The sequence below is a fragment of the Diabrotica virgifera genome, chromosome 3 (assembly GCF_917563875.1).
Source record: "Diabrotica virgifera virgifera chromosome 3, PGI_DIABVI_V3a".
Taxonomy (NCBI): Eukaryota; Metazoa; Arthropoda; class Insecta; order Coleoptera; family Chrysomelidae; genus Diabrotica; species Diabrotica virgifera.
This window is the reverse complement of record NC_065445.1, coordinates 28,306,972-28,324,096: the sequence shown is the minus strand read 5'-3', so window position 1 is coordinate 28,324,096 and position 17,125 is coordinate 28,306,972. Positions and strand designations below refer to the sequence as shown.

The following is a 17,125-nucleotide window of genomic DNA, read 5'->3' as shown; positions in this document are numbered from 1 at the left end:
TCACAAAAACAACAGCACTAAAAATGCGAGTGGCACAAAAGGCGTATGGAAAGATCGATTCTCGGCGTGACAAAAAAAGACAAAATAAGGAACCAAGACTTACGGAAAAGAACAGGTATCACTGATGAAATGGCAACAAAAAGCACAGAACCGTGAAGAGTGGCGAAGAATGGGAGAGACCTATGTCCAGCAGTGGACAGAAGAGGTTGCATGATGATGATGACGATTACTTGACCGTGACTGTGCGTACTTTCGCAATGGTTTATGTGTACCTATTAGCTATATAATACGAGCACAGAATTAGGTGAAAATTATTATTAATAGAAAACAGTATGTCAAAATAGTTTCAGCAGATCAGTGTTGTTATTGTTTATACTTGTGGTTCTAGTATCGTTGGAAATACGTTTTATTACTAATTTATTTAACTACGGACCAAAGGGCAACTCAAGTACCAATCAATAACTTTCCTCAATACACGTCGAAGAAATATTTGGTGAATACCAGTGTGGTTTCAGGCTTGGAAGATCGACTACTGATCAAATATTTACTATTAGACAAATGCTTGAACAGTATTGGGAGTATAATCAAGACGTGCATCAGATCTTATAGATTTCAAACAGGCTTATGATTCAATTAATTGCCCGAATCTATGAAATACCATGGTTGAGCTGGGCCTAAGTAGGATTCCAACCTAATATTCCGATTTTTCAATAACCAGTCTTCTGTCTTAAAATCTTTAGCTTGGGGGTGCGTGCGAGGACCTAGGGGTGTATTAGATTTGAGCATATTATTGGGATCGTCTTTATCTTCCTCCTTTGTGTCCCGGTCGGGCGTTTGTTCATAGTTGGCTTAGATTATGTTCCTCTCGGAATAACTGTTAACTCAATATTTGGAGCGCACTTAGAGCTCACGTTTTAAGTCGAGCTCTTTTCTGAAACATCTTTTTTTTTATTTCGTCTCGCTGTCAATTTTGTCAATAAATTTTGTCAATAAATTGGGACGAAATGCTGTCAAACACGGCAGTGCGTCCTTACAGTGGTAAGGCTATAATCCCTAAGATTTGGCCAGGTCTCTGGTGCTTCATTTAAGGTAAAACTTAAAACTCCTCTGTACCATGCCTCCCCTGGACCTGATGGTGTTTCACATCATGGTATGATGAACCATTTTTTAATGGTGCTTGAGGTGAACGTGATGGTTATGTTCAATCAATAAATCTACAGCATATATTCCAAAGCCATTCCCTATCAGCCATTGAGAGGGGATGTTTCGGAGTTGAGAACATCCCAATCACTGCCGGCCAGCAAATAGCTGTAGATATATTCTTAGAGGATAATCTCTAATAGAACATAAACAGACTTGTGCAATATGGTTACTAACGTTTTAATAGAATATATGATCTAATAAACTCATTCTTTATTATGGTGTTTATCATCATCTTCGTCACATACAGCTTCTTTTTTCACATACAGTCCTAAACTTTCATCAACCTTCGGGTACCTGTCCATATTAGCTATATCCAATAATTTCCTAGGAAGAACATCGGGACCATAAATTTTGTTTCGTATGATTTTGATGGCATCAGGATAACCGTGTCTAGCCACTGAATAGTAGTTAAGTTTGTAGGTATTCATAGGGTAGTACGCAGCTTCATACTTTCCATCAACCATGTATACTTTAACGTCTACATAATCTTGGTCCAGTGCGGCAGATTTCAGCATTCTGTCTAGTCTCTACAATGAAGATATACGGGTATTGAATACAAGAAAGACTACTTTTTTCTATAAGAGTAAAAATAAATTATAAAAACTTTATAAGCTCGATAATTGAGATTTATAGCAGCAAGCGGCATATACAGCGGCATTAAAATATTTTTTAGTATTTCCTTTGGCATTCGCTGTTCATCCATAAATACTAAAATGGCAACCAGAAGGAAAGGGAAAACGAGGTAGACCGAGAAAAAGTTGGAGCGAAGGAATAGACAAAGGGCTGAGAGAACGAAATATAGAAGAGGACCAGTAGCGTACTGATAGATCAGCGGGCCCTGGTTCCAGTTGGTATGCGTGCCCCCCGCGCAATAAAAACACACATTGTAATATTAAAAGTGTTTAATAAACATTAAATATAAATCATCATATGTTTATAAAAACTTAAGCTAATTTAGAACATTAAATTAATATTAATCCTATCGTTTTTCATACTGACATAATTGATCACTTTACTCCAGCCGTTTTTATAAATAATGAAAATCAAAAATTTTCTACATATAAATCTCCAGTCATAATTAAAAACATTAATATCGAAAAACTAAAACAGCTTTTAAAAAATGAGTATTAGAATGCAAATTACATCATCAAAATATGTATATTCTCAAATTGCATATATTTATAGTGCATATATTTATAAATATGTAAGTTAAATAATTACATACAAACCTCTAGGGAGATAAAGCGCTTAAATAAAAAAATAGCAAAAATAAAACCTTGGATAACTGTGGGGTTTATGTCATTAATCAAACGACGAGATTTTTTTAAAAAAATTAATAAAGCAACTTTCGCCAACACTTAAATGGATAGGCGCAAATTTAGGCTTTAATGCATTTTAAAGGCATTTATTTTTTTTTCGAATCCTGAGAAATCTAATAAATATTTTAAAAAAATTTAAACGCAGAATGAAAAATTACGTTATTACCGAGGGCCGAAAGCCCTGAAAACTTCTATAATGTTTATTTTAATAAGTTACAGGGGTGAACAAAGAAAGAGAAAATTTAGTGCGATTTGTAATTTTAAACATCTCATTCAAAAGAACATTTCTATTTATTCTAAGGGTCTTTCGGTCCTCGGTAATAATTTAGTCTTTCATTCTGCGTTTAAATTTTTTAGAGATATTTATTAGTTTTTTCAGGTTTCGAAAAAAATGGACATCATGTCTGTGGTGATATTTTCCCAATCGAACATTCGCTATCTTTGTCATACAACGCACTAGTTAAACAGAATGTGGTGACAAGATAGTGACAAACAAGGTTACTAGATATTTGACACTGATACTTCTTTAGGAATATTTTGAATTGTTTATTAAATAATATTGATAGTGTATTTGATACATAATTGATTTAAGACGTGAAATTAATAAAAATTATTTATTGTTTATTATTTATGGGAGATCTAATCAGAGAATACACCAATATATATGCTGTGATCCAAGTATTTTTTTGTCAAAGATGTTAAAAATTTATCTAAGCGTTCCATAGTAACAATTTATATTATTAAAAAAATCGCTTTTAATATTTTCTCGATTATTAGTTTTTATTGTATAGTATATAAATTATTGTAATCACTGAATGCATAGTTAGTAAAATAATTATCATATTAATTAACTGAATTAATAATTTAAGCGGTACTACAAGTAACGGTTATCCAAGATCATTCAAAAGCCATCTATAAGTTAATCATGACAATGTCATTCTCAACCAATGTTTACGTTTCCATACCAGCGAGAATTTTACTACACGTAATTTGCTGTGTAAAGAAAGAAAAAGTAGGAATATTCGTAAAATATTTGCGCCAACGCTCTTAATGTTGATTACAAAAACTATAGAAATAAGCTTAATAGTTTGCTCAAAAAAAAACAAAAACGACTTATATTAAAATAAAATCCATGAAGCCCAACACAAAAAAATTCGGAATGCTCTAAATAATATCTCTGGTCGGAAGCAAACGTCTAAAACATTGAACATTATATCAGAGTAAAGTTTAAATAAATATTGGTATTATAATTTTACTATCAAGGTATACAAATCCAAAGTGGTTACCGTATATCGTCGGTCGTGAGTTTATTGTCGTGTCTTGTTTATTGTATTGTCAAATTTGTACAACTTTCTAGTTTACAACTAACCCATGAAACATGCTGATATAAATATAAGTTTTTGAGTTAGAAGGTACAGGCGGTAATTCTTTACATGTGTTGAAACCAGGGCTTCGGTTTTAGCAGGTAAACAAGTACAGAACCTTACAAAAGTTTTCCCTCTGTCTATTAATAAATTTTGTTCAATTTTTTTGATAAATAGGTATTCTTCGTTTTTATTTATAAGTACCTACACAAAAATAAAAATTTATTAAGAAGTTACATTTTTTATTTCGTACTTGTGTAGTGCAAAATGTCCCATCAAATTAGAAAAAAAAAGCAAAGAGCGTGTTAGAGCGGGCCCCTGCGGGGCCCGGGCCCTGGTTCCTCAGAACACGCGGAACCATGCTCAGTACGCCACTGAAGAGGACCTATGGAACAACTTGACGAATTGGCGATTGGACGTCAGAAAACGGCGGAGAACGTTATAAACCGACATATAGTAGTAGTGCCACAGTATATAAAGGTTCCACAGTAAAATCACTCCTCTGTCGGCGCTTTGATCTCAAGAAGTAATACCGGCAGTACGAAATTGGTAATTCACCAGTGGTGAATGCGGGTTTTCCCTGTTAAAATCCGTACATATCTATGCGACTAGCAATGCGAGAGTGGGCCAAAAGCGACTAAGAACATTGCGCGGTCGAAATGCGCGACTACAGATTTTACTTCCAATTTTTCGGAGAGTGGTTCCACTGTCTCTCTTTATACTGTGGTAGTGCTATAAAATATAAATTACGTCATAGTATAACGTTCACTAATTGTTTCCGAGAAGGCATGGCCTGTAGTGCTGCTCAATTTTAACTCAATAAAAAGAAGTGATAATATGACAGATATAGTACAACAACAATACTGGTATCAGAAGAAATGACATAGAGATAGGCAGATGGAATGTTAAGTCAACACACAAAGCAGAAAAAGTCCATATTGTTATACAAGAGGTGGAAAGATTTAACATAAACATATTAGGACCAAGTTTAACCATATGAATCAATTCAGGTGACATATTAGTAAGCCAAACAAAGATACTTATACCACTCTGGTAGGTAATAACAATGACCCAAATCCCTAACGGGGTAGCAATACTAGTTGAAAAAACCACCCAGAAGTTTGTGATTGGATTCCTACACATCTCAGATAGAGCTATGATGATAAAATTTTAAACAGTTCAATCTAGAGTCAATATAATTCAAGTATATTCTCCCACTGCAGATAAGCCGGATGCAAAGAATGTACAGAAAACAACGAAACTAATATGCGACGAAATGAAAGATTTAAAATGAAAACACACGAATTAGTGAAATTAGCAGAAGTTATAAAAATTGGCATATTTACATATACATATTACTACCTTATTTAAAGGTAAAATATTGCAAAACCTCTAAATTTTAAAGAACCGCTTGGATTGACATGAAAATTGGCAGACACATAGCTAACAAGTCAAAGAAAAAGTGATATTGTGCCGATGTGTGCTTTTGCCCTAGGGGTGAGTTTCACCCCCTTTTGAGGGGAATATATGTTCCAAATAAGTCCTTAAATGGCTAATTCTAAGCAACTTTTGTTCTATAAAGTTTTTTCACCAAGTTAATACTTTTAGAGTTATTTGTGAGTGAATATGTTAATTTTTTTACAAAATAACCACGTTTTCAGACGGTTTTTCGCAAATATCTCAAAAAGTAAGTACTTGGTCGAAAAAAAAAATCAAAAATATAGCAATTAAAAAAAATGAAAAACATGGTGTATATATTAGGTCACTATACCTAATAGAAGCAGAGTTATAGCTAATGAAAAATAGGTTCATGTTCGTCAAATTCCAAATTGAATATTTTAACGTGCCATAAAATAAGCATTTTTTAAAGTATTTAAAAAATGCTTATTTTTGTTTTTTTTTAATATTTTAGCATCAAAAGTAAACAAGTTACGCTCAAAATAAAGTTGGTCCTTTTTTTTGGTAAGAAATCGGGAAAATTGCCCCCTAATTAGCATTTCAAATGAACTTAATTGTTACCACTTCACAAGTTTTTTACTCGCGTATGTATTGGTCATATGATCTGTAAGTTTCATCGGTTCAAAGTCCTTATTTTTGAAAGAGCTGTAGTTAAAAGGGCTTGAACGAGTCACTTATCACGAGTGTATGCAAATTTAGAAACACCGAATCTTAACCAATTTTTGTCTTACAGAAAAACAAAAAAATACAAAATATTCAGAAAAGTAAAGCCGACTTTTTTATTGTTTAAGATTTTTGGTATCTTTAAAAATTTTTAAGTTATTTTGAAAAAAAGCATTTTTTTGCAAAATTAAAATTTTTAAAAATTTTACTTTTAAACTAAATTTTTTTAAAAATAAGCACTTTGAATCGATGAAACTTACAGATCATATAAACACAACATAAGTAAAGTAACTTGTGAAGCGGTAACGATTAATTTCATGTAAGTTGCTAATTGGGGGCGATCTTCCTGATTTTTTTTTGCCAAAACAAAAGGGACCAACTTTATTTTGACCGTAACTTGGTTACATTTGATGCTAGAATTTTTTTTATAAAAACAGAAATAAAGCTTTTTTTAAACACTTTAAAAAAGTTGTAATGTATTTTCCCCAAGAATGCTTTATTATTTGGATATTTCACATTGAACCTATTTTTCATTAGCTATAACTCTGCTTTTGCTACGTATAGAGACCGAATATATACACCGTTTTTTTTAACTTTTTTATGGGCTATAGTTTTGGTAAGAATATTTTTGAAGACAAAATGCCTACGTTTTGAGTTATTTGCGAAAAACCGTCTAAAAAACGAGGTTATTTTGCTGAAAAATGAACATATTCACTTGCAAATAACTCGAAAAGTATTGATTTGGTGAAAAAACTCTATAGAACAAAAGTTGCTTAAAATTAGTCAGTTTATCCATCTCGAGACTTATCTTGGACATATATTTTTTCACCCCAGAGATGGGGTGAAACTCACCCCTAGGGCAAAAGCACACATCGGCACCATATCACTTTTTTTCTTTGACATGTTAGCTATGCGTCTGCCAAATTTCATGTCAATCCAAGCGGTTCTTTAAAATTTACAGCAAAAACCGTGAAAGAATGTACTAATACAAAAATATTATTCTACTCACCTTGCAAGCTGTTTGTTCAAATTTATTGCCCCACATAAATAATATTCTCATTTGACTATATTTTTTAATAGTATCAAGTATGTCTGTTACACCAACGTCTTCTAGCTTGTTAAAACTGATATCTAGCATTCTTAACTTGGAATAGGGCATGCCCATACTCAAAGCTCTAAAAATGTTAAGCAGATTAAAAAAGCATAGGTAGGTACTCCTACCTTGTGCACGAACGTTAATGAAAATTGGGACCATTCCCTAGATATCAAAATGTAGGATAGAGAAAACCAGATGCGACTATGTACTACTTAAAATCAAGCCAACTATGTACTACTTAAAAATGAGCTATTTATGAGCTTTAGAAGTGATAGGTATAGTTAAGACAGATATGGTTATTCTTTATTTTTTATTTTTAATAAAGTAATTTTCACCCCCGAGAAGGGGTGGCATCCAACCCCAGGGTAAAAGTGCAAGTTGGCACCATGTCACTTTTGTTTCTTGAGGTATCCTCTCCCTAACCACTCACCAATTTTCGTGAAAATCGATGGAGGTTCACTGAAGTCGAAGGTAATAGTTGATTTTTACATTCAGTACAAAAGAAACTGCAATTCAATAATCGAGATACGCTTATTTTGTGAGCTCATAAATTAGTAAACGATATGTACATAGTCGCAAAATAATTAATTTTATTCATTTAAACTTTAAATGAATAAAATTAATTATCATCAATAACAATCAAAAATCACAGCCAAATGATCGTTGAAATATTTGAAGAATATTTTAAAGAAGATTATTCGGAGTTCAATTGGATAAGGAACCCATTCGTTTCGGATCTGGATAGTGTTCGTGAAAATTTAAGTGTAAATGAAAAGGAATCTCTGATAGAGTTATCTTGCGATGGAGCTTTGCAAGTGGAATTCAACAAAGAAGAGCTGTGTGAATTTTGGCTAAAAGTTAAAAATGAATATCCATCGCTGTCCAGAAAAGCATTACTGTTTCTAATTCAATTTACAACCACATATCTCTGTGAGAGCGGATTTTCTGCTATGTTGATAATAAAAAATAAATATCGTAACAAGCTTAACATAGACACTAATTTGCGCCTAAAATTAAGTACAACTGAGCCAGATATTTCCTTCTTGTCTCGAACATGCAGCATCATTTTTCGCACTGAGTATATTGTATTTTTTCCTATAATTAATAAATAATAATGTTGTCATAAACAGTTGTTGCAGTTTTTATTACTTTACAATTTTCAAGGTTTTTAAAGATTACCACAGTTCAGTGGTACGCTACTAATTTATAATTTCGTGTGTGGTACGCGAGATTAAAAGTTTGGGAACCACTGATTTAAAGTATATGTTTTAATTTTTGTCAACAATTTTTCCTGAGTTGAATCAGTTAAAATCGAAACTATATCACTTTGAAAGCTCATAAGCAGCTCGTAATTATTATGCCGCAAAGATCGATTAAATATCTCTATTTCTATGTAGTGGGCTCACTAAAATATTAAATTCCTGCTAAGTGTAACGAGCTCAAAATTTTGTGGAATATGAAAGCTCATAAATGGCTCGTAAATAAGTGCTATTTGTTGTTTAATTTTTGCAAGGGGGGGGGGAGAAGGCAGCTCAACAGGGGTGAAAAACTCATAGCCTTGATGATTTCCATCCCTCGGAATGAAGACGGCAGTTAAGAAAAATAACCAGAAAGATAACTAGATAATATTTCATTTACCTAGCTCCCGTATTTCTTATACTGTTGGCTGAAATATTAAGAACTCTCAGAGCTGGTCTTGTTTTTAACCATACAGCTAGCAACTCTACTCCTAGGTCTCCTATACGATTACATCCCAAATTTAGTACTTCAAGGGTTTTGTTCGCAACTAAACCACTTAACAAGATTTCTACATCATGCCCATCGAATTCCAGCTTTTGGATGTGAAGTTCGACAAGGTACTCATTGAGCTGAAAAACAAACGGTCAAATATAATATGTAATTTGAAAAGGAAAATGTTCACTGCGAAAATCATATCTTGTATTTTTCGCTTATCATTCGATAATTTTTACACCCTTTCGATGCATTCGAGAATGCATCAATCACAGAAGTAAATCAGAGACATGAACTTTCACCAGGGCCGCCGCTAAGGTGTTTTTCCGCCCATGTGCAACTTAATATTTGCCGCCCCATTCATACACTTTAAAAATATGTACATACTATTACTTAAAGAAGTGTGCAAAAGATGCAAAACAATAATAATTTGTAAATAGATAAATACTGAAACATTTATATTTTACATACATTTTTAACATACATATATATTTTAACGTCCATTATATGTATATCCTAATATCCTAATTCAAACGTCCATTTAATTAAAATAAACCGTGAATAGATAATATCATAAACCAATAAAAAAACTAAAAACAAACTTTTCGGGATTTCTATCACAATGTGGCACATACTTCATGTTCCATAGATAAAATTGCTAAAGCAGAAAGCCTATCTTGCTTAATTGAGGATGACAAATAGTATTTAATAATTTTAAGTTTTGAAAATGACAGGCCCACCCGAAGTTACACGCTTAGTTAGATATGTATGTTGATATAATATTATTTTCGTAAATGTATTCAAGAATATCACTAGGACTTTTTCTGCGGTAAAGTATATGATTGAATAGCTTTAATTTCTTCATATTATAAATCGATTGCGCTAATGTCAGTCGTTTGTGTTCGTAAGGGTTTAACATACTTTCTCACAATTGTTATTAAGCTCATTATAATAATAATATAGGTTCATCAGTTCCTTCATACTCAAAATACACTTTTCTTCTTCTAATTCGTTCGGTAGAGAAGCTAGGGAAATCTTCTTCAATGTTAACTTTTATAGATCTCTCTGGATTCGAAGTTGTATATAATTGTTATCTGTTTCAAAGCTCACTGGTTTCACACTCTGGTGTCCAAATCTGTTAGTATTTACAAATGCACTGTTTTTCCAAAACCTCACCGATTTTAACATCCTGGTGCCAACAGGATTGTTGTTTAGATTGGGATGAAAAAAGAACTATAAATGATAAATGAAACGCATTTTAGTATCGGCAGGTAATACATATTAATAAATGTTGTGGAAAATTAGAGTTTACAGAATTATCTGAATCATTACTATTTAATTATTTGAATTTATTTTCGTTTTAAAAAAAGTATTATCATCACTGGCCTGCTTTTGGTCGCCCCTATTGTTGGCCGCCCGTGTGCGATGCACACTTTGCACACATGGTAGCGGCGGCCCTGACTTTCACTAAACAGACACTAAGAAAACAAAAAGTATGATGATATCTAAGAAGGAACAACAATTTGGACGAATAGGAAATAACCATAAAAATCAGGTAACTACGATGTTATATCTTTCCTATATTGTTGTACAGAGTTGAGTCGAGGAGTCTCACAGACCAGACGCAACCTGCAAGAAAATTTAGTTTTCAGGAAAATAACGTTACTATTCAGGATGTTTGTTGAGAATTCAAAAAGAAAAAGAGCTGTAGAAAAAATCTAATACGATCCTGGCTGAAAAATTTACGTACGTGGTCTAATACAACAACCACAAATCTTTTCAGAGCAGCAGTGTACAAAGTACAGATTGCAATGATGGTCGCCTACATCCGAAACGGATAGTAACTACATACAAGAAGAAGAAGAATATTACAGCGAAATGCTGAGAATAGCGAAAATAGCGTCTCCTTACCTTAAGGGCAACTGCAAGATCATCAGCCAAAGTTGACTCATTGTATCTGGTATAGAACGAGTTTGGAATTACCCTTGAAATGTCTAGGGCTTTTAGGTGGCTATCTTCTGTAACAATTAAAATAGACTCTATACTTTCGAGAGTCTGATCAGTCTCGGCAATATCCATAAGCTCCAAAGTGGGACACCGTTCTATAAGTCTAGCTATGTAGCGGGCACCCTAGAACAATAAATAAAATATTGGTCAAAAATAAGTCAATCTACCTATACATCTTAGATTAGAATACATCTACCCTTGTGCGAAATGCAGCTGGATAAGAAGAAGAGTCTAGAATCTAGACTCTAACGTGAAATTCACACTGGGATTACAGTACCGTTAAGATAGGAATGCGCATTCAGTGTTGCCACAGCTCTTGTGCGACCCTCTCGAGAGAGCAATCCACAACTGGTGAAGACCGACAACCCTGTGCGTTTATTCCCCATTAGAAATGTATTGCCCTATCTTAGCCATACTGCATTCTCGGTGTGAATTTCTCAATAGACCATTTTCAATATAAAAGATAAAAAGCGTCTTACCTCTGCACCCATTTTATTTCCATTTATTTCACAAGTTATAAGGTTTAAATGTTTGGCAGATGAAAAATGTTTCATACCTTCTGCATGGATATCGCATTGTATAGCACAGAAATAAAGTAAATTATTTCGATGATTGAAAAAATGTTTTGACAATATCTTCATGCCTTTGTCCCCAAAATCGTTGTAACTGAAGTTAACACTAATTATTTGATTGTATTTTCTCATGAAGTATGCTATGGTCTTCATATGTTTCGCTTGTAGACGATGACTACAAATTTTATTGAAATACATATTTATAAAAAAAAACAAAAAATGGTTTTGATAGGTAACTTTGATTCATCTAGCCACGATAAATGAATATCATGATCTACCTCTTGTTACCATATTATAGATACAATTTAAAAATATATATATATGTTTAAGGGCCACCTTGGCTCTGGATTTACAAATAAATAATCAGAGAGGGACACTTTTCAAGTGGGGTTCAAAGGAGTAGTGATGTTCATTATAAGATATTGACTAAAGTTAGCATCTCTAACCTCTCCTACTCATTTCATATTATTACTTTCATGAAGTGTGGTCTTGACCACACGAGTGAACCACGGACTTCTGAGAGGGTCAGGGCAGACGAGGATGAGAGACATGGTCCTCCGAAAAGGGGGTTTTGCTACGGAACAGATCGATACATGTAAAACACTAATAGGTACTACAAAACGAATAGACTGGCAGGTTGTCTTAATAACACTATATGGCGAAACCGACATATTAACACTGAGATGAAGTCCAGAAATTATAAAGCCAGTGTAAGACCAATAATGACATATGTATCAGAAACAAGACCCGATACAGCCACAACACATAGACTACTGGAAATGGGAGAGATGAGAGTACTGAGAAAAATTACAGGAAATACGTTGAGAGATCGAAAGAGGAGTGGAGACATTATAAGACAATGTAACGCACAGTGTATAAACGAATGGACACTAAATAGAAAAAAGAATGGAATAACCACATTAGCATAATGTGTAGTCAAAATATCAAGAGGTATCCAACAATCGGTAGAATAAGTATCGGCCTACAGCGCAAAAGATGGAGTTACAACCTTTCATAAAGGTATCAATCCACCAATGAACAAGCATAATTGCTCATAAATAATAAAAAAGAATGTGTGTGTACTTTGTACGCACGTAAGAAGTTATACTTCATTATAATATAATTTCAACGAAATAAATATACCGACTTAACAGTTACAATACAAAAAATTAACAATAATTACCAAAAATGAACCAAAACTTAACAATGCCAAATATTAAAAAAAAAAAAGAAAAAAGTATGAATCGTCCGGGATTTGAACCCGCAATCTCGCGATTTTTTGATCTCTGGTCCAATGCTCTACCAACAAGGCCATCAAGCCGCATGCTACTTATCTTTCAGATATACATAATTATACATCACGGTGACAAGTAAAATATAAAAATAGATGTTTTATTATTTTACGTCCAAGTAAGACAAATCCAAAGACATAAAATTATAATAAAAAACCTTTTAAACCACCTTATAATGAAATATAAATATTTTGACGTTTCACAATTTGACAATTCACTTTTAACTGCAGTGCCTTAAAGTAGCATTTTTAACGCTCCTATGGAGTCCTAAAACTTGCATTTTTAACACGTTTGTAGAAAAATATATTTAAAAACACTAATATATTCTTTCCACACCTTTTCTGGACTGATACATACATAAATTAAAACATTTTGAAGTATAACTTCAAAAATATAATATGAAAACTATTTAAAAAGGCAGTAAGTATAACTATTAACTAACCTTTGTTTGTTGTTTCTCTTCCCACAAATTTTAAATCGCAACAACCATACATAACCAAACCGTCAACCGTCCAAACCACAGCTGCGCTACATCTGCCATATTGGATAATTTTTGACATGTCATTTGAACATCCAATCAGAACAAAGTTATAATGCGCATGCGCCCGGCTCGTAGGTTTTAACATATAAAAATTCACCCTCATATCGCGCGTAAAGAAGTATAACTTCAAAAAGAAAACGAATATTATTGCCTCGAAATAGAACAAATTATCAAAATAAACGACGAAACTACGGACAAAGCAAAGGGTATTTTATTAGCAACCTATTAAGTTCAGGGGCCTAACAGAGGCCCCCGCAGCATGAAGCTTGCGGGGGGGGGGGGGGGGCAATATATCAGGGGCCCCATCTTGTCGTCTAATATATGTAAAAATTTGTTATTGTTATATTATTTTACGCATGCATACGCAACGTTTTTAAGAGTGCCTGAAAATCTTCAAAAATTTCCCTCGATTCGATTTTTCAAAGAATGCAGAAAAACGTCCAACCAAAATCGCTTACTCTAAAAACGTTATCGGTGACTAGGTGGGCATCCAGGGCCTAGATTCCGTGCACTGTAGATATCTACATGTCGCTTTCTATCGATATTTGAATATCAAAATATTTGAATTTTTAGCTTTAATTGAATTATTTTCTAGTTTTGCTAGGTTATACTCTAATTGATAAACTAGAGCAAAACTAGAAAATAATTCAATTAAAGCTAAAAATTCAAATATTTTGATATTCAAATATCGATAGAAAGCGACATGTAGATATCTACAGTGCACGGAATCTAGGCCCAGATTTCAAACTCTGTTAGGTGTAAAGCAGAACTACATGAAAATTTTAAAACCACTGTCTAAAATAATATTAACTACAACAGATCGTGAGTAGAGAATGACAACTAATAATTAAAAAAGTAAAATGGAACAGTTTGAATATGATTTCGCATCTACTTTACAAAATACTAGTACTTTTACATAACTCTAAATAATTTTTGCCAAATCTTTAGGCAAAACGATACGTCATTTTGCAAGAATCCAAAGATTTTGCTACTAATTGCGACTTTCCCTCTACTTTTAAAATCAAAAGGTTTGGTAGAGTTAAGAAATATTTTGATGAATTATTACATAATCAACGCATCTCAAACTCTGAAGAAATATAATATTATAATATTATAGAGTAGGCGTGTTTTTCGGAAATCTCGATGTAGTCATTGAACAAATTCACGTATGTACAAAGTGAACAACGATTTTAAATTCCTACATGTTAGAAGTGGATATCTTTTCAAATCGGATTCAGAAGTTTTTGTAGGAGCCAGTAAATTAGTTGCTGCGTACCCGTCAGATTTAAGTAATGAGTTTTTGGAGCAACTGCAATTTGTTAGAAAATCATTAAGGACACATGTTGGAATCAGCAAACTCAATTTATGATCCAGCCAAAATTATTCTTATAGATTTTCATTGCACTAGTGCTTGAATCTTGCGTACCAGAAGTGTGTCATGCGTACACCTTGTTTTCAACTTTACTTGTTATGATCGCTACGCTAGTTCAGAGAGATATATTTCTAAACTTAAATTAATAAAACCATATCTTCGTAGTGCAATGTTAGAAGCACGGTTATCTTCTCTAGCGCTTATAAGTATTGAAAACGAAGTTGCCCATCAGATAGATATTAATAAAATAGATATATTCGCTGATAGTAGTGCACAAAGAAAGTTGTTCATCTCATAGAATAATACTATATAATAATGTAATAATTAAAAGAGTGTATGCGCAAAATTTCGGACTAATGCTTTTTAAATGCATTCTTTTTTTAATCCTGAGAAAACTAATAAAATTTTTGAAAAGTTTAAACGCTGAAAGAAAGATTACATTATTACCGAGGGCTGAAAGTTACTTGGAATAAACAAAAAGTTTGTTTTAAATGGGATATTTAAAATTAAAAATTATACTAAACATTCTCTTTTTTTTTTCACCCCTGTAACTTATTAAATTAAACATTATAGAAGCTTTCAGGGCGTTCATATATAATCTTTCATTCTGCGTTTAAATTTTTCAAAAATACGTACTTGTTTTCTCAGGATTCGAAAAAAAAATGAATTTACAAAGCATTGGCACGAAATTTTTCGCCTACGCTCTCAACTTTTGTTCTATTTTATTCTATACCAATAAAGATCAAAAATATAAGAAAAATAATAGAAAGTTTTTATAAACAGTGCATAAATACACTACCACATATCCGTTTTTGTTTATACAAGTCGCATTTAGTATTTTTTAAAGGGGGCCCCATTTCCTATTCTGCGGGGGGCCCCGACGGGGTTTGTTACGCCACTAATTAAGTTGGTAGGTACCTAGAAACCTATAAGGTATTGTTACCGACCTGGAATCTCCACAAGAGTGATAAAACAACTAGAAGACATTCAGGAAATGAGATGGGCAGGGTCTCGAACAATAAGCATGGATAAGTCATTAGTATTGTGGTCTGGACAATGACATGAAACTCGACATGAAAAACGATGTGGCTTTATAATAAATGAAAGACATGATTGGATCGATGGATCACGATTGATCGATTTTAGTCATCAGAAGCACCCAGTTTGCTAGAAAAAAGATCAACAAGGCACACACACATACTCGTACAACTCCAGCCCCGGGGAACATGTGTGTTCCAATGGAACAGTGGAACCCACATGTCCGAAGATCAAACCGGTCACACTCCGTAATGGAGTGGTACCTATCTGACCCCCAAGCTATACCACCATCCCTCTCCATCGAAGGATATACCGAATGGGGAGGCGTTGTACTTAACGTTACTTTGGATGCCCTGGGTAATGGGATATCCTCTGTATTACTTCATGTGGTTAAGCCACCTGATTTTAGGGGTAGCTAGAAGAGCTTTTCTCCCTATTAATGACTTAGTTAATTTATTACTTGACTTTGGACTTGTGTCCTAATATCCACAAAGCAACATGAAGATCAAACGATGGAAGAAAAAAAAATAAACAAATAGATGATTAGATCATGTATTGGTTCATGGGAGACTTTCTAGCACAGTTGCAAATGGTTAGAAAAGTGTTTGATTGTATAAGTTTTAACTTACCCAAATCTTTGAAACAATTCTCTTCCTCTAAGCCGTAAGTGCATAGTTCCGTCTGAATTCTTTTCGCAAAATAGACGAAGGAAATCTTCGTTTAGCAATTTGTCGCCCATTTGCAGTTCAACATGTAATCTTTAATATACGGTAAAAATAGAATGTCACTTTTTGACGTTTTTAACAAAATACATTATTTATGCGATGATGGATGCGATTGGTTATACAAGTGAAAGTAAAAAGAGGACCGGAGAGACTACGCGCGTCCTGGTTAAAAGATTTAAAGCGTTGGAGTGGAAAAACAACAATAAAGCTCCGAATCAGAACCGCTGCAGTCAGAGTAAAATCAGTCATGATCCTTAAATGATGCGGCACAGGAAGAAGAAGAATTAAAGCTTTTGCCATTCTGTTTTACTATTTGATAATCTTTTGTGACTGCTTGTTCTGGATTTCATCCTTCTTCTTTCATTATATTCAGAACTTCCTTTGTTATCCACTTCTCCTTTTTCACTTTAGTTGTTGATATTATTTATTTGCAGAGGGGTTTAAAACTGAAGTTTTAAAGAAAATCCACAATTGTCCGTCTAACAAAAGATCTACGGAGTCTGTTACGGGATTAGACGCCAGACTTGAGAGTAAAATGTAAATTAAATACGGGTTGTGATACCCGAGGTGGGCTGGAAAATAAACGTTACCAGCGTTCGGCAAAGACCAGGGAGCGGCAGATAAATAATCGACCAAGGCGAGTTGTGGGAAGGAAGTAGTCGGTCAATACTCAATCGCAGAGACGGGAATGGGCGGTGGAGTCTGATCAGTACTCAAAGACCGCGTTAGAAGTACTGGCCAGAA

General features: G+C 33.6%; 1 protein-coding gene across 1 annotated transcript; it reads right to left on the bottom strand.

Moving 5' to 3' along the window:
* Positions 1-1,356: 1,356 nt before the first annotated feature.
* Positions 1,357-16,437, bottom strand: LOC114340398 (leucine-rich repeat-containing protein 34-like). The gene is made up of 6 exons (XM_050647836.1): positions 16,286-16,437; positions 11,321-11,588; positions 10,746-10,964; positions 8,742-8,971; positions 7,017-7,182; positions 1,357-1,730 (listed from the first exon to the last, which is right to left on the bottom strand). The coding sequence occupies exons 1-6, from the start codon at positions 16,393-16,395 to the stop codon at positions 1,407-1,409; spliced, it is 1,317 nt and encodes a 438-aa protein (XP_050503793.1). The 5' UTR covers positions 16,396-16,437; the 3' UTR covers positions 1,357-1,406.
* Between the last annotated feature and the right edge of the window lie 688 nt (positions 16,438-17,125).